Raw genomic sequence first — 24,418 nt, forward strand, 5'->3', positions numbered from 1 at the left:
GTTTGGAGTGGGACCACTGGTTGTTGTTGGTGGTTCCACTCAGTACCTTGATATTCTGAATTTCTGGAGTTTTATGGAATGGGCCAGTGTGAATATCAAGAAAACAATGCCCCATGCCACAAAGCTGCAGCTGTTATGGAATGGTATGATGAGATGGGTGTTAAACAACTGCCCTGGCCTGTGCAGAGACCTGACCTCAACCACATCAAACACCTGTGGGATGAATTGGAGGAACGATTAAGATCCAGAGCAGCACATCGTTGATCTGACACTGAACTCAGTGAGGCTTTGATGGAGGCCTGGAGACAAATTTCCTGATGTCTGCTGCTCATTGGTGGAAAGCCTCCCGCAAAGGGTGCAGGAGATGATCAAAGCCAAAGGTGGACATACTCGATATTAGGGTTTGCCTGCTGGTATTAACTGTAAATTTCTAAATTGTCTGGACAATTATTGGTAGATAGTTTATACAGTGATCCCAGTGGATTTTTCCATGATTCCATGCAACCTAGAGATCCTTAAGTGTGACTGTATTGAGCACCTCATATGATTCTGCCTGGATCTCCTCAAGCCCATCAAAATGATGCCTTATCAGCTGGAATTTCATCTTGGAGAACAGGAAAAAGTCACAGGGGAAAGGTCAGGCAAAGTGTGTTTGGCTGCAGGGGTGACTGTCGTGTTTTTGGAACCTAAGAAATGTTGAACAATGAGTGGTGGTGGTTGGGGGAGGGTATTGTCATGGTGGAGAATCCAGTTGTTTGTCTTCCACTTGCATGGACATTTGCACCAAATGCTTTCCCTTAGCCACCTCAAAACCTCACAGTAAAACTTGCCATTAACACTGTGCTGTGGGGGAGGGGGATTCCTTGTGGAAAATGGATGTATGTCAAAAAATTGACTTGACATTGCTGCAAATTTGCCATGCATTTTTTGCCTGTGGCCAATTTGTCAACTTCCAGTGCAACAACTGCTGCTTTATGTGAGGGTCAATAACTGTAAACCCATGATTTATCACTGATTATGACCTGGAGATGAAGTTGGGTTCATCTCTGGTTTGAATCTTGAGCTCCCTGCAGACAGCAACATGATGTTCTTTCTGGTTGTCACTCAGCAGTTGTAGCACAAATTCTGCAGCAATGTGTTCACATTCAAAACGTCTGACAAAATCTGCTTAACAGTCCCATATGACAGTCTTACAAAAAGCCCATTACTAATGACAGATGCTTGTCCATCCTTGAAGCGTTTGTTCCACAAAAAGTTTTTTTATTTTGGCTGATAGGATTATCACTAAACACTTCCTTAAACATTCAGTGAGTTTCTGCAACAGCTTGAGGCAGAAGCAAAATTTGATGCAGATTCTTTCTCCTTAAAATCTGCCATTTCGGATGGAAAAGAAAATCACCAAACCACAATGTTACAAAAACACATGTAACCCAAAATGCAGCCTCTCAGTTTGTCAGTTGTTGGCATACTGATGCACAAAGGATACTGCTCATCCCTTATAGCAGCAGAAGGCTGTATTATAACTGGTTTGTGAGCTATTCAAATTCCCCAAATTTTTGGACATCACCTCATAAATACACACAAAAACCATAGTAAAAACTTTAATCAGTTAAGATTAGATGCAAACATTGTTTTTTCTCTTTTATGAAGGCAAAGAACAACAGAAATTTCTTGTATATGAAGTCGTTCCATTTCAAACTAATGCTACAAGTTACAAATCACAATTTCCAACTTTAGAAATGGATAGATTGCTGCAATTGAGGTTTGAGTAATGTAATTGAGCCTCAGCATGTTCATAAATAAATGTTGATATTTAAGGCTCCCTATGTAGTAATTTTGTCAGGAAATCAGCAAGTTTGAGTACTTGGGATCCATTATTAATGTGAAGAATTGCTGTTTAGAAGACATCAGAAGATTAGGGTTGGCTAAAACAACCATCAGAGACTTGTCTAAAATCTGGAAGGATGGATCTATCTCCATGGGAACAAACTTGAGGTTTTGGATGCAGTTGTTTTTCCAACAGCGACTTATGGATGTGAGACTTGGAACCTAAAGAAGTCAGATAAGAAAAGAATGGCTGCTTTTTGAGAAGAAGGCTGTTGAGGATATCATATACTGAAAGGCATACAATTGAATGGGTGTCAGAAAAGATCAGCAAAACTTTAAGGCTTCTTAAGGATACAGACAGAAGAAAGTTAAAATATTTTGGACACGCTGAAAGAATGGAAGGAGGACTTCTCCAAACAGTAATAGAAAGTAAAGTTCCTGGAAAAAGAGGAATGGGCAGACCATCAATGAGATGGATGGATGGATGGTGTGTGTGTGTAATGATTGATCTTCAGAGAGTTGAAGCCTCTAGTAAAGCATACAACAGGACTACATGGCAAGGACTGGTGTGGCACATCACCGAGCATCAGAGTGACCATACAGCATCTGTGGATGTCCAACGAACAGATGATGATACACAATAATTTTGTGTTGTTCTTCTAATGGATCCTATGGTTAGCCACAATTTCATGTTGGGCTCATGAGATCTCATTATGAGGTTTAATCAACTGAATATAACTTTAATGTTCAAATATATGTGTTTTTTCAACTGACCTGGCTTTTTTTTTTTTTTTTTTTTAATAGCGAAAGATAAGTTGCAAGAGCAACTTAGTGATACGTAAGTGAAAAACATATTTTTGAACAACAAACTTCATAAATGTGAACAATACAGATCTACTGGAATAACACAAATTACAGCACAGAAGCATTTTTAATATGAACAATTGGGTCTAATTTCGTTGCGTAAACTGGAGAATATGGGATTGGAATATAATCTATTGACTTAGATCAGGGGATGGTTAACAGACAGATATCAAAATGTGGTATACAGTGGGTGTGAACCTACCAGATTTAAGGTAACCAGTGGTGTACCTCAGGGTTCAGTCCTTCGGCCATTATTGTTCAATCTATACATTAATGACTTCAAGCAGGGCAATTAGGGATGCTACTGATATTCAGCAATTACAAAATGATTTGAACAGACTAGAAATCTGGGCAAACGAAAATGACTCTCAGTTTAATGTTAGTAAGTGTAAAGTTATGCACTTTGGCGTGATTAGAGATCCAGCGGCATATTATATTAACAGGGTTATGCTACAAGAAACTGAAGAGGCAAGGGATCTTGGTGTATTGGTGGATAAGAATTTAAAGTTCAGAGGTCACATAGCAAAAGTCGTAAATACAACTCAGAGGATAATTTCTATACTGAAGCGAATGTTGAAGGATAAGGAAGTAATATTGCCTCTTTATAAGGCTTTGATAAGACCACACTTAGATTACTGTGCGCAGATTTAGCCTCCTGGGTTTCAAGGGTATAAAGAAGCCATGGAAAGGGTGCAAAGAAAAGTTACAAAGATTATATCCAGATTATGGGATTTAGATTATGACGACAGATTGCGAGTATGTGGATTACAGACTCTGGTTAAGAGGAGAAAGAGGGGTGATATGATAGAGGTCTATAAACTTTTGAATGGGTGTTATAGCATTTCAAATGATGAAATTTTTCGTTATATGGAAGGTGGGGAGAGAACATGGGAGACATCCATAGAAGTTAAGGTTGTTCTCAGCCAAGGAAGGGGTAAGAGCTAGATTTTTCTCTCAGAGAGCAGTGAGTGAAATAATTTGTCCTTAGGAGTAGTGAGTGCATCTAGTGTAAATGAATTTAAGGGAAGGTATGATAGCTGGGTTGGGTAATTTACAGCCTCTCTCGATGAGTCCTTGATTCCCTGGAAGTCTCAGATAATAATAATACTTCACCTGATAACAATAGTGCTGGTCTATCCATTCCCAAAATTTTAGAAATTATGATTTGTAACTACATTAAATATTTTTTGTTGCTATTTCCCAATGGAGTTTATAGTCAAATTAGTATACACTTAAAAAACAACAATAATAAATAACTACAAATAAGTCAGATTTCCAATTGCATGTTCTATGATCTGCTGCATTCAAATACCCATTGTTGTTTACTTAATAGTGAAAATGTTTTACAAGATGTAAAATGAAATATCTGTATCTAACATTAACTGATTAAAGTCTTCCTGTGGTTCACGTGTATTTATAAGAATGGATATCGTATAGTTATCACTTAATATACAGTACTCTCAATGTGTGCATAAATCCACATATTCATTTTTACAAAGTTTCTTTGTTTGTTCTTTTTCTGCAACCCAAAATGGCATATTTCCTTCAAAATAGCACCTGATAGTGAAAGTCATATTAAAATTTCAATTTGGAATTGCAAAAACTGCTTTGTAATCTTTCTAGTTGAAAATACTGTCATTATTTATGCATCACAGGTTTAAATTTTATCACTTACTTGTGTGTGACCATGAAGCTTCACTGGAAGTGTTTCCATTACGAGATAAGCATCTGAGGTAGCATCTGGAGAGGTGCTGTTTCCAGAGTCTGCATCTATGGTATTTTGTCGCCAAGAGCTTCGCCATTCAGCATAATGGCGAGAACACATACATCGATAGAGTACCACCATTAGATAAATAAAAAATAAAAAGCTGGGAAGAGAAAGAGCAACAGCAAGAGCAATTTCAGCTGGTGATGAAGGATGGTATCCAATCTCAGAATCTCCATCATCTATCTCTATAAAAGAAAAAAAAAAAACATGGAGGGAATATACATAAAGTTACAATTATTGTTAAAGTGTATATCATCAATATGATTTAAAATTTTTTCTCATCTTATATATTTTCCTTAATGCATTAGGTTTCACTAGCCTGTAACAACAGTGAAGTAATTTGGGTTCAGATAAACTAATTAAAGATGAGATGGGGCAGTTAATAGAGTCTGCCCTACAGACTCTATTTGTTGTTTGCTGTTTGTTAACTGCTAGTTTCCCTGTTTGGTGAGATAACCTAGAAATTCTGCCAACCTCCATATCATATTGTATCTATGGTTGAAAGCACTCATACAAGTTCCATGTGTTCCAAACCTAGGTCTTTCCAAAAGGATATCTGAGCTACAGCAGCTCCTCATCAATTTCATACAAATTAGCAAATTAAAAAGTTTAGGCATTCTGGTTCAATTTGTGCTTGCTTAGACGGAACATTAAAATTACTGCAGTTTGTATTTCCAAGATTTATAACCCTCGTTCTTTATAAATGTTCATACTGCATTGTCCGTTGCGAGTTACCAAGGGACGCATTCGGATTTTAGGCAGAAGGACCTGTTCGAAAAATATGTTACGGTCTCCCTTAGACACCATTCCTCAACACTCTGCTAGAGGAAACTCCATCAATGGGCCCGCAACCCGTTTGGGGGAGGTGTTTAGGGGCAGCACAAAGAAATGGCTCTGCAAAAGGATAGAAATGGCAATGACAACGGCACCAGACTATGGCTTTAGGCAACTGGAACATCTTTTCTCTGACAGGGAAGGAGTTGGAACTGGTCGAGGAAGCCAAGTGCTAGCGGCTAGACTTAGTCGGGCTTTCTTTGACCAAGAGGAGAGGCTCTGGAACTGTCGACCTGGATAAGGGGGGGGGGGAAGCTCTATTACTCTGGTGTGAGCCCGACAACGCCTGCTCAGGCGGGTGTGGGGATACTCGCAAGCCCCCAGCTGTCAGACTGTGTTGCTGAGTGAATCCCATTGGGGGGGACGGGTATGTGTGTTGAGGCTTCAGATGAAAAACCATGATTTGGCTGTTGTGCAAGTCTATGCACCTAATCTGGAGTCAGAATACTCTGCCTTCCTAGAGGAAGTGGATGCGGGATCAGTCCTGCTAATGGGTGACTTCAATGCACATGTTGGAACAAATGACCAGACATGGAGGGGGTTGGGAGGAACGGCACCCTGATCGTAACGCGAATGGGTTGAAATTATTGGACTTCTGCTGTACTAACAGCTTGTCCATAATGAATACCTTCTTCCAGCACTGATAAGTCCATAAGTATATCTGGTACAGGGATACACCAGAACAAAGGTCTCTGATTGACTTCTTTATAGTCTCAGCAGAACTGTCAACTGACCACCACCTTGTTGTGTGCACTCTACGGATTCAGAAACCAGATGCTACCATCAACGCTGGTAGGCCTAAGCAGCTATACCACGTGAAATGGGAGGCATTGGAAAATGAGGCTGTGAGGAAGAATTTTGCAGATGACATTTCCTCCATGTTCAAAGAGGTTCCCAAGCATACTGCAGACGTTGAGGAGTGGAAGCTGTTCACAACAGCTGTCACTGCCTCTGCACTCTCATGCTGTGGCAGAAAGCGGCTTGGCGTGCCAATGGGCAGTGAGAAAAGGACACCTTGGTGGAACCTAGAAGTCCAAAAAACTGTCCGGGCAAAAAAGGAGTCCTACCTAACATGGCTTAGGGTCAGGTCACCTGAGATGTGTTTGCGGTATGCTGAGGCATGAAAAACTGCTGCTGAAGCAGTAAAGACAGCAAAGCAGAAGGCTTGGGAATTTGGAGAAAGATTAGACTCATCCTATTCAAATGCAAACAAAGTATTCTGGCAGACCATCCACCGCCTTTGAGGGATTAAATCGTGCAGGGCAATTCAGGCCTCTGATGGTGCACTTTTAACACCCGAGAAGGATATCCTCCACAGATGGAGGGAATACTTTGAGAACCTTCTTAACCCTGGTGGCCCAGCAGTTGCGGACATCCAAGAGGTACAGATCGAGGCAATGACTAGTCTCACAGCAGAAGAGGTCCATTTAGCAATAAAATCGGGCAAGGCTGCTGGCGATGATGAAATTCAGTCCGAAATGCTAAAAGCCTTAAATCGAGATGGTGTTCTCTGGCTGACTCAAGTGCGTCAGGCTGCTTGGATATCTGGGTGAGCACCAAAGCAATGGCAGACAGGCATAATAATACCAGTCTTCAAGAAGGGAGACCAGAAGGATTGCAGTAACTATCGTGGCATCTTTCTGCTCAGCCTGCCTGGGAAAGATTATGCTAGATGCTTGGAAAGATGGTGCAGGAGCATAGTTGAGTCAAAGTTCCAGGAAGAACAATGTGGCTTTCATCCTGGTAGAAGCACAACTGACCAAATCTTCAATTTAAGGCAAGTGTTTGAGAAATCTTGGGAATATGCCAAGAATGTCTACACGTTTTGTGGACTTGGAGAAGGCATATAACTGGGTTCCTCGGGATAAGCTTTGGCAAGTAGTACAGGAGTATGGAGTGGATGGCCAACTATTAGCTGCCATCAAGTCCCTGTATGAATGCCCAGAGTTTTGTGTCAGGGTAAACAGCACAAAGTCTGAACCTTTCACAGTCTCTGTTGGCCTCCACCAAGGGTGTGTTCTGTCACCCCTCCTTTTCATAATATTTATGGACTGGATTGATAGGCACAGCTGAGGCAGTGAGCGTGTCAGAATTGGAAGATGTAGCATTGGACGTCTGCTTTTTGCAGATGACCTAGTTCTGCTTAGCTCTTCCACAGATGACCTCCAGCGGACCCTGGATAGGTTTGTAGCTGTTTGTGCAGACGCCGGAATGAAGATCAGTGTGGCCAAAACTGAAACATTTGTGGTCTCATGATAACCATCCCAGTGCACTCTACATGTAAGTGGAGTCCCAATGAGGCAGGTGGAGAAGTTTAAATATCTTGGGTCCATATTCACGAATGATGGAAAATGGGACATAGAGCTAGATACTCAAATTGGCTTAGCAAGCTCAATATTGTGGGAGCTTGGCCGTTCAGTAGTATTGAAGCAGGAGTTAAGCCAGAAGGCAAAGCTGGCTGTCTTCAATACAGTGTATGTCCCCATCCTCACCTATGGTCATGAGAGTTGGGTAATGACCGAAAGAATGCGGACACGAATCCAAGCGGCTGAAATGAGGTTCCGTCGAGGGGTTGTGGGACTGACAAGACTCGACAGTCAGAAGCTCTGCAATTCGGGAAACCCTCAATACTCAACCGCTGCTTCTCCGTGTTGAGAAATCACAGTTACATTGGTACGGGTACCTGGTCAGAATGCCACAAGAGGCTCCCTCAGCAGGCCCTCTTTGCCAAGCCAGAAGGTGGGAGGCCAAGGACTCGCTGGATAGATTATATCCAAAACTTTGGGTGGACACATTTGGGAATCCCACCAGAACACCTGAGCTTGGTGGCAGAGGATCGTGACCATTGGAAGTTCCTATTGCAGCTGTTGCCCCCACAACCCAATTAGGAAAGGTGGGCCTTGAAGATGTATGTATGTATTCTTTATAAATAAATGCATACTTTTCAAATTCTTTCAAAATATGCAGGATTTCTTAAATTCTTCAAGTAACTGCTTACATTCAAAAATAAGTCTACCAAAGGAATCCAATTCACATTCTAGTATGGATTAAAATTACGATTCTTTTATGAAATTTATTTGGTTCTAAAAGATTTTTTTCTGCTATTTCATTTAAAAATAGCTATGAATTTAAGCTTCATTATCAATATAATTTAATTAACTAAATTACACTATTTATCAAATTAAACTTTAATGAGCAGAGTAGGGCAGAAATGGAAATAATTATGTCCCAAAGTAACTAAAGCCATGAGTTTACTGAATCATTGGGGGGGGGGGGTTATGCTTGTAGGTTGTAACTCATCAATTGGTTAGTTGTTTTGTGAAAGGAAAAGCAGAGACTATACAATTCTCAGATATGAAATGTATACTCAAAGGAAAAATATTTTTAGATAAAAAGTAAAACAGTATGAATTATGCAAAACAATCACAAAATATATCAAAGAAGATACATTTGTAAATCTTCTTTGATACATTTTGAAGATAATCAGATGCATATATGCTATAAAAAATGTATTTTACTCAAAAGAAAGAAGAAAAAAAGATAAGCTTCTGGAAAGGATGGACTTAAGAGTTGAATTTTAAAAGGCGTGGAAGTGACCTACAAAAATTTGGACAAACATTTTATCCTATGTGTGAATTAAAATGATGCGACCTCTTAGTATATCATTATTCCCAGTAACATATCATGACAACTAGCAAGGAAAAATGCTACTATTATACTGATATACAAAAAAATGAAATAGAAACCTTGATAGGCTTATCAATCTACCAGCAGTAATCTACATCCCCCCCCCCCGCCCAAAAAAAAAATCAAGACCTGTGGGGTTTATACCAGATCTCAGACATTCCAAAATAACCAGTAAACTTTAGCACACAATAGACCATATTCAAGTTGTGCAAATAGATTATCAAGGGATACAAACCCCCATTATGTTTCGGATTTACTGATTAAGAGAAAACCTTTGCTTCAGTTTTGCACTTCTGCAATACTTGAAGAACCAAAGTCTGATCAGTAAGGACCAAATCAGCATACCAGTACAATGGCAACCTCTCCACTGTGCAAACAGAGAGAAGTCTAAAACAAGGTGATATGAAAGAAAATATCAAGTTAAGAAGGCATTGAAGCCATTTATGCTTTGCAGATGTTATAATTATCTTTACTTCAAGTCTGAATGAACTGTGGACTCATACCTGCAACTCCAAACTGCTAGTAAAATGGCTTGAAAAGTTCAACAGTTGCATACAACCAACCAAAAATAATAAAAATCAATAATTAAAGTGAACAAGTGAATCACTATTGCGTCTAAAAAGGAAAGTTTTTAATCAGTGTATTTTCCTTATATTGACACATGAATATAAAACATGGACATTAAATGCAAAGGAAAACTCAAAAATTAAGAACAGAATTTAATATGAAAAATGTTTGCTTGATAGAAAAAGAATAGTGGATAAAAATCCAATTCAAAATCTCTGACAAAACAGAAAGTGAAATATATGAAGTGGCACTGGGCTAAGAACACTGCTCAAAGATAACAATGAATGAAGTAGTAATGGATTAGATACCATGAGACAGTAAAACCATCACTATCATGATGACCTAATTTCTACTAAACTGATGAAATCATAAGATCAACAGTGACATGGGGAAAAAAAGCCACTGAGAGACGATCCTGGAGTCATCTCAGCAAGCTGCCTTCAGCAGAGGATCAATAATGGTTGATGATGAAAAATTAAAATTTTTTTTTTTGAAAAATAAAAATTAAAAAAGCAAATGGAGAATCTTGTGACACAGAGAACTATCCAGTTGGAGGTATCTATCATAATTATCATTATTACATGCCACCTCCAAAGAGTCCAAAGACTCAGTGAGGGAGAGCACCTACAACTCTTTGTCTCCGCCACTTAATTCACCAACCATACCGAACTGCCACTGCCATCATCTAAATCAACACCACCACTAGTATTTTTCTGTCTGTAAATTGCGTGTTCTCAAAGCCAATTTGTTTGTATGCAGGATGAAAAACCAGAGTTTCTGGGAGTAAAAACCCTGCTACCTCCATATGAGATCGGTTAACTCAACTTCAACTGAAAAAGCCCATATAAAGATTCCTCTTGTCACGACAAGAATCTAACTCAAGCCTTTTCCAATTGATGGGCACAACACACCATCATTCTTCCAATTTTGCAATGGAGGTTCATGAACAGATGTAATTAGTTAATAATGTTATAGGCTGCATCATTAAATGTTGTGCAAATGCCATGGAAAAAGTCTTCAGATTTTGCTGATTTGCATTGATGTGGTCAAGCATGAAAGTCTGTGTTATTGTGTTATCACTGTCATATTATTTTCTTTCTGTCCACATTACATAAGTGTTTTTTTTTATTTTTTTTTTTTTATATATATCCCATGGTATTATTACAGCCATTGCTAAACTTGATTGGTCTTGTGTGGCTGGTCTTGAGGCGAGAGATCATGGTAGTGGCACTGCGATTAAACTTGAAGTTGATGGTAGCTCCTGGATTTTCTGCTGAGTACCAGTGGTGAGTCATATCCTGAAGAATTGTTCTTTTTATGTTGTTTTAAAAAGATCGAAATCTGTGGTATCACTTGATGTTGCGGCCATTTTTGCTACTTGATCTGCAAGTTTCATTTCCCTTTAATCCCACATGGGATCCATTGGAAGATTATTTCAGAATCCTTATGTAGTTTGTTTATGTTTTTTGCTATGTCTCTAAGTATTTCTTGATGGCTAGTGTAGCAGTTCTTAATAGCTTGAAGGGCTGCTAAGGAATCTGTGAAAAATATAAACTCCTTCGGTTTGTTTGTCCAAATATTGCAGTGCTGTGTTAATTCTGCATGGTATGAGTTGCATCCAATGCTGTTAGTTGTTTTTAGTTCTATATTATGAGAGCCATAGATGAGTACGCCACTCTCAGAATTGCCATTTGGATTTTTGGAGTCATCTGTGTAGATCTTTATTGAGTCAGGTCCATATTCCATTATTTTTGAAAGGGCTAATGATTTCAATATTTCAGGGTTTTCTAGTATTTTTTCTCATATTTCCCTATTTCAGAGTTGATAACTATATTTTTCCTGTCTTGATTTGGAGGAAATGCTGGGTAGTCGGCTATTTTATTTGGACAATCCAAGGGAATTTTATTTACGATGATTTCATGCATTTTTTGATTGATTTTTTCTTTATTCTGTTTGTTGCCAGTTTTTAAAAAGTTCACTTGTTCTATGATGTGCAAGGTTGGCTCTTTTTTCTACAAATTTGGTAAGATTTTCTTGTCACCAAATTTTATAGGAACAAGGTTGGATTCGAATTCTGCTATTTTTCCAGGAATTCCTTAGTCCACATATGATTCTAGCTGCATTTTTCTGAATTTTTATAAGCTAGTCTAAACTGGTTTGTGATGTTTGCACCCAGATAGGTGAAGCATATTCCATTATGGATTGGATAATAGAGGTGTATGTGACTTTTAAGGTTTTTACATCGGCTCCCCACTCTTTACCTGAGATACTTTCCATGATATTTAGTCTTCTTTTTGCTCTGACTGCAACATTATTGATATGCTTATTTTAGCTTAGTGATGAATCCAGAGTAACTCCAAGGTATTTGGGGTTTTCATTAAATGTAATTAGTTGACTGTTTAGCTTAATCTTTGGTCTCAACTTTCTGAGGTGGTTATTAATAGTAAAAACACAGATTCTGATTTAGTAGGGTTAATTTTGTTTTTTGGTTTTCACAGTATGTAGCTAAACTTTCAATGGCTTTGTTTAAGTGACCTTCTGCTGTTTCTAGGTTGTTGGGAGCCGAGAATAGGACCAAATCATCAGCAAACATAGCTATCTTTGTTTCTTTATTTATATTTTTATCTGTCATTTTAGTAGATGGAAAAAAGGAGTGGGCTCAAAATGCTACCTTGAGGGAGTCCCTGTCTTATTTTCACTTTCTTGGAAAAGGTATTATTTATTTTAACTCGAATTGTTCTATTTCTTAGAAAGTCATAGATCCAGTTAAGAACTTTCCCTTCTATTCCAATATGACAAAGTTTGGAAAAGAGTTTCTACCTCCACACCTTGTCAAAGGCATTGCTAAAACCTATAAAAGCTGCAATGGTGGATTTGGTAGGTTTGGTCTGGAAGTTATCTTGAATTGTCTGGGTTAAGTAGAAAAGTTGATCAGTTGAGTTATTTCTTCTAAAGGCAGCCTGAAAATGTGGTAATATACTGTTTTTGTTTAGATAGTAATTCAAACGTTGGAGTATCATTTTTTTCCATTAATTTGCCTGGAATTGAAGTCAGTGAAATTGGTCTATAACTTCCTGGCTGGTCTTGTGGTTTGTTAGGCTTTAAGATTGGTATGATTGTGGCTGTCTTCCAGTCTTTCGAAACTTTTCTTTATTTTAGGATATTGTTGTAGGCCAAGTAGCCAACCTAGTATTCATCTCTAGTTTGATTATATTTTGAAAATGAAAGGCCAAGGTATTTGCGATCTCCCTATCTCCAATTTTGATATTTCCACCTGGATCTTTTAGCGTGTTAGTCTCACTTGCCTTTGGTAAGTCTCTTTGTAAATTAGCAGTCAGTTTCCAAAGTTTGGTATCTGAAGTGTTTGGATTTTTTGATTTGGCAAAATTCTTACCATCTAGTTCTATGTAATATATTATATTTTTGTTTAATTTCAGCATTTATGTTGTTGTACTCGATCCTGGTTTCTGAAGAGCTTCCAATTTTTAAGATGTTAAATAATTCATTTTGTTTAGTTATTTTACTGGCAAGTTCCTGGTGAACCTTTGTGTAGGTTTGAAATAACTTTTCTCCTGTAGCCCTTTGGGATACTTTTCTTTGCTGCATTTAGGATAGCATTCTTCCAAGTTATATAGTCTTTGTCTAAGTCATCATGGTATGTGTGATCTTTCAGCATTTTACTTACTTCATCCTTGTATTTCTCCCAATTTGCCTTCTGGAAGGTCCAATGATTTTTTTTTTTTTTTTGGGTGGGTCTAGTCATTTTTGGGTTCAGATTGATTAATATTGGAGTATGGTCACTTCCTACTGGTTCCAAAACAGACCAAATGGCTCGTGAAGATCAGGAGATACCACAGTGATATCTAGGGCATCTTTCATAGCTTAAGAATGAGACAGATAAGGAGGTTCTCCACTGTTGAGAATTATTAGTCCTGTTTCATCTAAGAAATTACTCAGGTTTTCTCCTCTTGGGTTTATTTCCTCAGAACTCCATAAATGGTGTTTGTTATTCATGTCTCCTAAGAAAATGAAGTTTTCTTCAATGAGATGGGATGGGATGGAAAGATTTGATCCAGGTTTGTCAGGAGGATGATAACAATTGAATATGCTCAATGGCTTTTTACTTGATTCCAGTATTCGGATTCTTTGTATTTCAGTTCCTTCTGATACTATGTCTATTTCAACAATTTTATATGACAAGTTTCGGATTAGTGTCGGAAGCCCTCCTCCATTTTGGTCCGTAGGCCTATCTTGTCTTATGATTTCATAGTTTTTAATGTTTAGTCTGTTGGTATGTCCAAGTTTGGTCTCCTGGATGCATATAATATCAGCATCATGTTTGTCAGCTAGTAGTAATAGTTCATTTAGTTCTTCTTTGCTTGCTGGGGTAACGATACCATTTAAATTACATTGGATGATATTAATATTAGTATATTGATATTAACATTAATACAGTCCACGCAGTTAGCCTAGTGGCTTTGTGCTTCACAACCATATGCCTGGGGAAGGAGTGTCCTAGGTTCGATTCCTGTCAACGATGTGAGGAGCTTAAGGTTCTTCCTCAGCCATAGCCAAGTTAGCCAGTCTTGGGCGTGGACAGCAGGGTTTTTTCTGCCAGTTTATCTGGTGTTTTTCATCCCGCAAGCAGGCAAACCGGTCTGAGGACACACGGATTACAGTCAGGAATACTGACCCAGCCATAGGTCTAATTCGTCAGCCTATGCTGGTTCCGGGGCCAGGATAAAATTTTGGGTGACTAGATGGTACTGTGAACTCCCGTAAAAAGGGGAAACGCAGTATCATCACACGAAATTTATTTAATATTATCATCATCATCAAATTCCTGCCATGTACTCTCAAGGGGTGTACAGGATATGACAGTACTATATGAAAAAATTACATCATTACTAACTTCCTATCTACAATTTTCCTACAAATCAGTCTGTTACTTGTCAAGACTCCAACATTATCAGATCTTATATTTCTATCATCTAAGGCACCTTGTACCGTATCAATCCACCTATATCTTGGTCTTCCTCTGGGTCGTTTTCCTGCCAACCTGGCAGAGAACACTTGTTTTGCTAATCTTTCCTCACCCATTCTATTTAAATGACCATACCACCTGAGATTAGCTCTGCTAACGCATTCCTGGATGCTGACAATGTCAAGTTCTTTCCTAATATCCTCATTTTTAATATGATATTGCCATTGATGCCATCTGTTCACGCCTCGAATCTTTCTCAGGACTCTCATATCGGCGGTCTCTAGTCATTGGTCAAGTGTTTTACTTCTGACCCAGCTCTCAGATCCATAAGTTAAAACTGGTTTGAACACTGTCTTGTATACAGCTAATTTTGTGTTCCGACTAATTTCTCTCTTACTCCATATGAATTTATTCAATTGACTTCCCACTATACCAGCTTTGCTGATTCTGTTGTCTATTTCTATATTTAATTTACTATCTTCAGTAAAAATCGTGCCTAAGTAGCTGAAATGTTTTACTTGTTCCACAGGTTCTCCATTCACAACACAGTAGACATTTTCAATGATTCTGCCTATTTTCATTGTCTTTGTCTTTTTATTGCTGATCTTCATACCATATCTATTACAACAGCTATTCAATTTTCCATCATAATGTGATCCATATAGATAATGAATAACAGAGGGGATAATGTACATCCTTGTCTCACACCAGATTTAACATTAAACCATCTTCCTGTACTTCCTTCAATTCTAAATGCAGACTTACAACTCAAATAAAGACTAAGTATTGCTTGATATAATGCCCCATTGACACCATATAACTGCAGCGTATTGAATAGCTTCTCTCTTGGCACCTTGTCATATGCCTTTTCCAAATCGACAAAACTTAAATACAGATCTTTGTTATATTCCCAGGCTTTCTCGACTATTTGTCGTAAAGTGAAGATCTGATCCTAACAGCCTCTATTTGGCCTGAATCCAGCTTGTTCTTCACCAAGCTTTTCTTCCACAATTCTTCTCAACCGTTTCTCAAGTATACTTGCATAGATCTTGCCAGGAACACTCAGTAGGGAAATACCTCTGTAATTCTCACATTCAGTTTTATTTCCCTTTTTATATATGGGTACTATGAGAGCTCTACTCCAATCATCGGGAATTCGTCCTTCTGTCCAGGCTTTCTGAACTATGCAGTGCAGCCAGTGTAAGACTTTTATACCACCATACTTCAGCATTTTTGGTTGAATATCATCTACTCCTGCTGCCTTTCCACATTTCAAGCCTTTGATGGCTTTTTCTACTTCAAGTATGGATATGTATTCCTGACTGAATGCCTGGTCAGTGTATTTTATCACTGTGCTGTCATCACTGCTTGTTTCATTTAGCAGTTTTTCAAAGTAATTACGCCATTACTTCAAGGATATCTTTTTCTTCTGTTTTCATGTCACCTTTATCATCTCTAACTCCTTTTACAGCACTCTTTCCTCCATTCCTAAGCTTTTTCAACAACCTCCAGAATATTTTGCACCTTCTTGATATTTATTTTCTATATTCTTGCCAAAATCCTCCCATGACTTTTGTTTAGCTAGTTTTACACACTGTTTAGCTTTCTTACATTTGTCTCTGTATTCTGTAAGAGTAAAAGCCGACTTATTTGCCAGGAACTTTTGATATGCTTTCTTCTTTTCCTTCACTGCCTCTTTAACTATCTGTCCACCAGGGAGTTCTGATTTTTTTATCCTTGCACACAACCTCACCACATGCCTCTCTGGCAGAATCAAGCAATGTTTTTTTCAGAGTTTGCCACTGAATCTCCAAGGCTTGATTCTGTTCTCAAACTCTTTCATTTTCTTTTCAATAATCTTTCTGTATTTTAGTCTACAGTTCACATCTGAGAGCTGCTCAACTTTTATTCGCTTTAAAACTTTCTTACATGTTATTCTTTTCAATATGAAATTCAATGTTATCCTGCTCAAGACTAAATAGTGATCACTTCCAATTTCAAATCCTCTGTACACTCTGGTGTCCTGCACCTAGGAGAAAACATCACTATCAACAATAACATAGTCAATGAGACTTTTCTTATTCCTAGCCTCTTCTCTCCATGTGAATTTGTGCACATTTTTATGTTCATATTTAATATTAATACATCCTAATTACATAACAGTAATTAGGATTTTTTACTTCATGTGAGGGGTGCTTAAGGGTCAAAGCTGTATAACTGAGAGGAGACCTCCACATAGCCTTTAAAGGAATGCGGAGAAACGACCAGGGGTTCGGACCTAATGTCCAATCCTCACTTTCTCGTGGTGCACCCTGTTGGGTATCTACCTGGATACTGAATGAAGGAGGATGGGCTGGCAATTTGGGATTTAGCTGACCAAACTGTATTCTTATTGGCTTAAATCAATATAGAAAATGATGGTACAACATGACAAAATTTCATGCTGGCTGGGGCGTCACCCAGTTAAACAAAGCTCCCATTGTTTTCGCCAGGGAACCAGGACGAACAGCGAAAAGTCAGCTACTGGAACAAATCTGAAAGCACACCCCCAACTCAACATCACCAGAGTTAAAGATCGGTACTATCAACATAAGAAGCCTGAATGGCAAAGAAATTGAGCTAGCTGAGGAATTAGATAAGTAGCAGATCAACATAATAGGGGTGATTGAAAAAAAAAGACAAAAACTGGTGAGATCTTTCTGAACAATAAATACAAAATGTTATATTCAGGAAACTACAATCAGGGAAAAGAAGGAGTAGCTATAGTATTCATCCCAAAATAATAGGCTAATCTTCTTGAATGGCAGACAGTCTCAAGTAGAGTGATGTGGGCAAATATCAGAATGGGGAATTGGACAAAGAGACTTATTTGTGCCTATAGTTCCACAGAAGGTTCTACTAAGGTACAAGTGGAGGAAATTTTTAATGCTTTAGAAAAAGCAACTGACAAAATGAAAATGGAAAAGTTGGTCCTTGTTGGGGATCTAAATATCAGAGTAGGAAATGATTGTCAGACATACAAAAAATATTTTGGGAAAATTTGGAGAAAAGAACAAAGCCAATAATAATGGCAAATACCTGTTGGATTTCTGCTCAGGACATGGACTGGTTATTACTAACACCATGTTCCAACATAAAAATGTGCGCAAATTCACATGGAGAGAAGAGGGAAGAAATAAGAAAAGTCTCACTGACTACATTATTGTTGATAGTGATGTTTTCTCCCTGGTGCAGGACACCAGAGTGTAGAGAGGATTTGAAATTGGAAGCGATCACTATTTAGTCTTGAGCAGGATAAAATTGAATTTCATATTGAAAAGAATAAAATGTAAGAAAGTTTTAAAGCGAATAAAAGTTGAGCAGCTCTTAGATGTGAACTGTAGACTAAAAAACCAATTTTAACTTATGGATCTGAGAGCTGGGTCAGAAGTAAAACACTTGACCAAAGACTAGAGACCGCAGATATGAGAGTCCTGAGAAAGATTATAGGCGTGAACAGATGGCATCAATGGCAGTATCATATTAAAAACGAGGATATTAGGAAAGAACTTGACATTGTCAGCATTCAGGAATGCGTTAGCAGAGCTAACCTCAGGTGGTATGGTCACTTAAATAGAACGGGCGAGGAAAGATTAGCAAAACAAGTGTTCTCTGCCAGGTTGGCAAGGAAACGACCCAGAGGAAGACCAAGATATAGGTGGATTGATACGGTACAATGTGCCTTAGACGATAGAAATATAAGATCTGATAATGATAATATTGGAGTTTTGACAAGTAACAGACTGATTTGGAGGAAAATTGTAGATAGGATGTTAGTAATGATGTAAATTTTTCAAGTAGTACTATCATATCCTGTACACCCCTTGAGGGTAACATGTCAGGAATTTGATGATGATACTTCATGTGATCCTTTTATAGTCGACTGATGTTCAATACAGATTTAACTAGTTGCTTGTCTACTAATAAGCATACAAGCAACACCTTTGATTGATATCTACTATAATGCATTTAGAACAAAGATTACACATGGTGCATTCAGATACTCCCTTACAGTTTCTAGTTTTAATGCACAAGCAATTTTTTGACTAACTGTGGCATGATCATTGGAGTTTATGATCCTCTATCTATCTCTCACATTGATCAGTGGTTCCCGGTTTAATGCAAAGATCTTGATATTTTCTGTTTATCACATCATTCTCAGCATATCTGAAAAACAGATGCAATACTTGTCCCAAGAAGTCAATAGTTTCAAAAGTGACTCTTATCAACCCATGTGACTCCAATTATCACCATCTACTCAACACCAGCATTGAGCAATATCACACATACATACACACGTGTGTGTGTGTGTGTGTGTGTGTGTGAGACTGCAGATATTGTTCCCTGGAAACAATCTATCCTATTTAGAACTGGTATCCACTAGTTGTGTTACTGGTGGATTCAATTTAGCATCAGAGAGAAACTAATATAAGTCAATGAACCTATATTGTTTAGAAAATAATGGTTCACAGCAGTGCTTCATACTATAAACACCACCCTCTTCTTCCTCCTCAGTAGCTTCATGGGTCATTTAGATCTAATGCTGCTGCCATCACTACGTTTCTCAATCTGTCTCTGTCATAGGCTGCACCTAGTATAAAGCATTCATCCAGCTGTCTTAGGTCTTTCATTACCATATCCATCATGCTAAGGGTCTCCCTGTCTTTCTTGTCAATTTTAATTGTAAGCACTTATTTGATTATGGTCATCTACCCTCCAAACATAACTAAACCACTCAATTTTCTTACTTCTTATAAATAATAGAACACTGGATCTTTGAATGTGCGTTCAGTATTCTAAGGATGGGTGGATTTAAGTGTTATATAGGATTAGTAGCTGGGTGGGTGTAAAATAGCTTCTTGAACAGAAAACAATGCCTAATTTTTTAGAAGCTGATAAAGCTATTGATAAATAGCTTTCTCAGCTTCTAAGATAAATAAGCTTCTATTGATAAATAGAAGCTTTTCTCAGCTCCAGCCTCTCTTGGCATTTGTGCCAAGAGAGGCTGGAGGTAAATATCAGTCCAAGGAAAGAGAGAGAAATCAAGCTGTCTGGTGATGTGTTCATTCAGATATTTTGACTGTACAATGATCCAAAATTTTTTTTCCTCGGTGCTTTTCTTTTAAGTGTGATAAATACAGGGTGTCCCAAAATTCACACAAGAAGTAATTTTGATAGAAAACACAGGTTTTTAATTAAAAATTTAATTTCTTATTAATTCATAAAGTATACAGTATAGGGTTATGCATGGAATAGCATATCGGGTAAATGGCCTCCACGGCTTTGCTGGCACATACACACTCTTTTGTCGAAACTTTCCATGACCGTTTTGCATAAATGTGTCCGAATTTCGTTGATGCAGCGCTCAATTTCCTCCTTCAAGGCGTGGGTGGTCATGGGCTTGTTGGCATAAACCTTAGACTTCAAAAAACCCCAAAGAAAAAAAGTCCACGACGTTAAGTCACATGATCTGGGTGGCCAATTCTGATCACCAAAACGGGAAATTACGACCAGGAAATGACTCATGCAGTAATTGAATTGTTTCTTGGGCTGTATGGCATGTGGCACCGTCTTGTTGAAACCACATGTCGTCCACATCCATATCTTGCAATTTAGGCACAATAAACTGGATTATCATGTCGCGATAGTGAGCACCATTAACTGTTATTGCCTTACCAGCCGCATTTTCGAAGAAGAATGGACCGATGATGCCTCCAGCCCAAAATCCGCACCAAACAGTGACACGTTGTTGATGCATTTGTTTCTCAACAATAACTCGTGGATTTTCTGAACCCCAAATGCGACAATTTTGTCAATTAACGAAGCCATCAAGATGAAAATGAGCCTCATCGCTGAAGATGATTTTGTTCGAAAAATAAGCATCCACTTGTTGTTGTTCCATAATCCATTCAACGAACTCTCTTCGCTGTGTGTGGTCAGTAGGCTTCAGTTCTTGAGTCAATTGAACTTTGTAAGCATAAAGATGCAAATCTTTTGTGAGAATACGCTGTAGAGAGCTTCTCGAAATGCCCAATTCAAGACCACGGTGCCGAATTGATGTTCCTGGACTCTCAGTAACACTCTCACGAACTGCTTCGATGTTTTCTGTTGAACAACTTGTTGAAGGACGGCCAGAGTGTATAAGATCACTAATTGATCCAGTTTCCTTGAATTTTTTAATGAATCTTTTCACAGTTGATTAAGTTAAATCGCTATTCCGACCATATTTTGTACGAAAATTGCGAATTGTAGCTGCCAAACCTTCATTATTTTTAAAATATTGCTCAACAATGAAAATGTGTTGTTCTTTCGTGTAGCACTCCATTTTTAATAACCCTGAACTGTCAGCTGTCACGCTGGCTTTTTTTTCTCGTTGGCAATACTTTACTGCACAAATGGAGCTAAATTTAAATCTTGCGTGAATTTTGGGACACCCTTTATGTATATATATATATATATATATATATTTTTAATCCCACACATGAGAGGTACAATAACCTATGGTACATCAGTACCATGTGTGAGGTGCAGACGAGGGTTGAGAAAGAAGAAACCTATTGACATTCTTCTTAAAGAGCTGTAGGTTGAAATTGCTGATAAACAGATCATGAGGTAAATGGAATAAATGTACAAAGGTAAATGGAATAAATGAGGAAGAGGAGAAGCAGGTTAGATGAGTTTGTAGTTGTACTGTAAAGGGATTGGAGAGCTGCTGCTCTTGTTTTAATAGGCCAAGAGTGGAATGATGTTTGCCAATTCACATTTATTTTGCATTTCTGCTAGGCTAAGTATGAAGTTTGGATTCTTGATGCAAGCCACTTGGGGTAAGCTGAGATTTTTTCTTTGACTGTTTTCATACATCTTCTTTTGAACCAGGGCTTGGAAAGTGGATGGGCATTGAGGGGTGAATGCCTTCATGCTAATGAGGATGATTTCTGTGGCTTGTTCAGTGCAGGTGTCTAAGTCAGAAAAGCGGAAGCAATGGTTATGACATAAGAAATAAGAGTAATAGTTATGGAGATCATCCCACTTTGTAGTACCAACAAACACTAGGTTATATGTGGTCAGAGGTAGGCATTCCATGAGACTAGAAACTTGCATTAGATTGTGGTCTGATTTGCCTAAAAGAGAGGTAACTTCTACAGTGTGTCTGGAAGGAGAACTAGTTAAAAAAAAAATCAAGAGCATTGAGAAAGAGTGGAGAGGATTATCTGGAATTCAGGTAACTAGCTGCATATTTTGCATCAGATCGTTGCTTACATCTTACTTGATCTGTTGCGTCGGAGAAGGGGAGCTAGATAGAGTTGTAGACATTCAGGTCATCTCGCTGTTTGAGTAGCTGGATTGTAGATGGTCGCATTTCGTAGAGAGGAAAGTGAAGAGGTCTTTATGGTTTTCAGAGTTTAGAGACTGGTAAATGCAACAAATGAATGTAGCCAATGTTAGAACATACAGAGGCACAGGTGCCACCTTTTTGATGAAATGAATCATGAAGAGTATAATTTGGACATTGAAGGTGAACTGTGGTTGATATAGGTGTAATTTGGATTTCTGTTAAGAAAAGGAGGGGGGGGATCTTGGTTTGGATGTCTGTTAGTGGTGATGAACATTGTGTTATGTTGGAGTTTACACTATAAATATTTGTGAAGTGGATGTGGAAATGACTTTTTTTCTTTTTTTTTTTAGTAGGGATCCTGGAAAGTTTATTATTGTGTTTGGTTTGAATTGGTTGTTGCCGAGGGAGAGTTATTATGTTTGCAGTGTTGCCATCATTGTTTGTCTGTTTCATTTTTTTCATATTTGGTTTGTGATTAGATGAGAGTGGAAACATGCTTGATAGGTACTTTGGCTTCTCAGAAACCAAATGAATGTCTGATAGAATGGCTACTTGTATCAACAGAATGTGATGTGTCTGTCAATTGCATGTATTCTTTGGTCAGCATCTTGCGAGATGAAAAACGGCCACCTGCATGTGCGATTGGCTAACTCACCTTAAACTGAAAGCACTTGTTCTCTTTTGAAAAAATCTAACTCAGGTCTTTTCCACCAATGGACATCACTGATACTAATTGGACTACAGAAGTTCTCCTTGTGGATTTTTTCTATTTTTGCAACTTCTTATCTTGTTATCAAAGTAACTACTCCAAATTGCCAGAATTTCTTTCTTATCAGTTTTATATCAACTTTATGGTTCTGATTCCTTTTGTAACGCTTTCATCCATTTCTAAGCTTCCACAGCCTCAAAAACGCATTCTCCCAATATGCTTTTATATTCTTTGAAAAATCTTTCCACAGTTTTGTCTGTTTACTTTTACACACAAAATTTCCTGCTTGTTGATAATTTGCTAGACAGAAACATGATCTTTTTAATTTTATGGACAGTTTCTTTAATTTACTGTGTGCTTAAAGTTCTTAAAGGAGGCAATTATTCTGAAAATCAGCATGTGAAGAATGGGTTGTTGTTGTGTTCAAATTTTGCCACTCACAGCCTCTAATGTTAACTTTTTTTATTTTCCAACTGTTTTCTTTGGATCTATTATGCCAGCCTGGCTGGCTGAGTGGTTAGCGTGTCCACTCTCCAGTCAAGAGGCTGCGGGTTTGAATCCCGCCAGTGGCATGGATGTTTGCAATTGTCTGTGGAAAAAATAGTGGTGGCAGTCGGCAGTAGATGGCATTGGTGTAGTTGCAGTCAATTGGTGGATTGTGAGTGGTGGAAGCAGAGTTGTAGAGTAGGTGCCCTCCCTCGATGAGTCTTTAGACTCCCTGGAGGTGACAAATAATAATAATAATAATAATAATAATAATATTATTATTATTATTATTTGAGAATCGAACATATTTTTCTTGCCAATAGATACTTCATATCTTGCCCAACACTATATGGTTGTCACTTTTTATTTTAAATCTCATGACTCTTTTGTAGTTTGGTCCAATCTTAAGATATTACTATCAATAATAAAATCAATATAACTTTTCTTATTTTGTGTTTTCTCACCACATTAATTAATGCTCATTTTTATGTTGAAATATGTTAGTAATGACTAGTATAAATCCTAGACAGAAATCTAGCATTATTTATCATTATTATTAGCCATATCATCTTTACCAAATTTTTCCAAAACATTTCTGTATATCTGGGACTGATTCACTACTCTGCTGTTTAAGTCTCCAACAAAAATCAGCTTTTTCTTTATTACGTGTTAGATGCATAATGATGCAAAAAATTCCTATAATCCTTCCCTGCTAAAACTTTTCATGGACTATAGGCACAAGCAGATAGTATATCTGTTCTCCAATTAACAGTCTGTAGGTTTCCCACAAGGATGCTTAGTAATGTAGCACACCATAGGATGGTGAGTACCAGATAATATTGTTATTTTATCAGTTCTATGTGTCTGTTATAGATTATGTGATCTTCTCCCCCTTACTAGCTTCAACACACTTAAGCAACTGAATAAAAAAGTGAACATTGTGCACTGTTACTATTAACTTTTTTTATTTTGACTTGCCCACTTGAAGTGTGCGATAACTTCTTTTTCATGATTTTATTGGATGCCGATACATTAAACCAGCACCATAACACTGAAGTTAGTTTAATGGGATCAGAATTATTATGAATGTTTACTATCATCATCAATTTCCTGATATGTATCCTCAAGTAGTGCACAGGCTACTATGACAAAACTACACTGATTAAGGTTACATCATTACTTATTTCCTACTAATAATTTCCCTCCAAATTGGCCTATTATTTGTTAACACTCCAATTTTGTTGTATATAACATTTCAGTTTTCAGAGGCACTTCTGACTGAATCAATCCACCTAGTTCTTGGTCTTTCTCTAGGTT

General features: G+C 37.9%; 1 protein-coding gene across 2 annotated transcripts in view; it reads right to left on the reverse strand.

Annotated features, from left to right (window-relative positions):
* SCAP (SREBP cleavage activating protein) overlaps positions 1-24,418 on the reverse strand; it is a 408,865-nt gene that overhangs the window by 119,749 nt on the left and 264,698 nt on the right. For both annotated transcript variants that reach the window (XM_090415224.1, XM_090415223.1), the window contains exon 19: positions 4,367-4,644. In XM_090415224.1, the coding sequence (XP_090271350.1) occupies positions 4,367-4,644 (278 nt within the window). The remainder of the gene's footprint in view (positions 1-4,366; positions 4,645-24,418) is intronic.

Source organism: Typopeltis vanoorti, unplaced genomic scaffold (assembly GCF_054136105.1).
Source record: "Typopeltis vanoorti isolate ZY-2024b unplaced genomic scaffold, IOZ_Tvanoo_1.0 HiC_scaffold_24, whole genome shotgun sequence".
In the NCBI taxonomy this organism is placed as follows: Eukaryota; Metazoa; Arthropoda; class Arachnida; order Uropygi; family Thelyphonidae; genus Typopeltis; species Typopeltis vanoorti.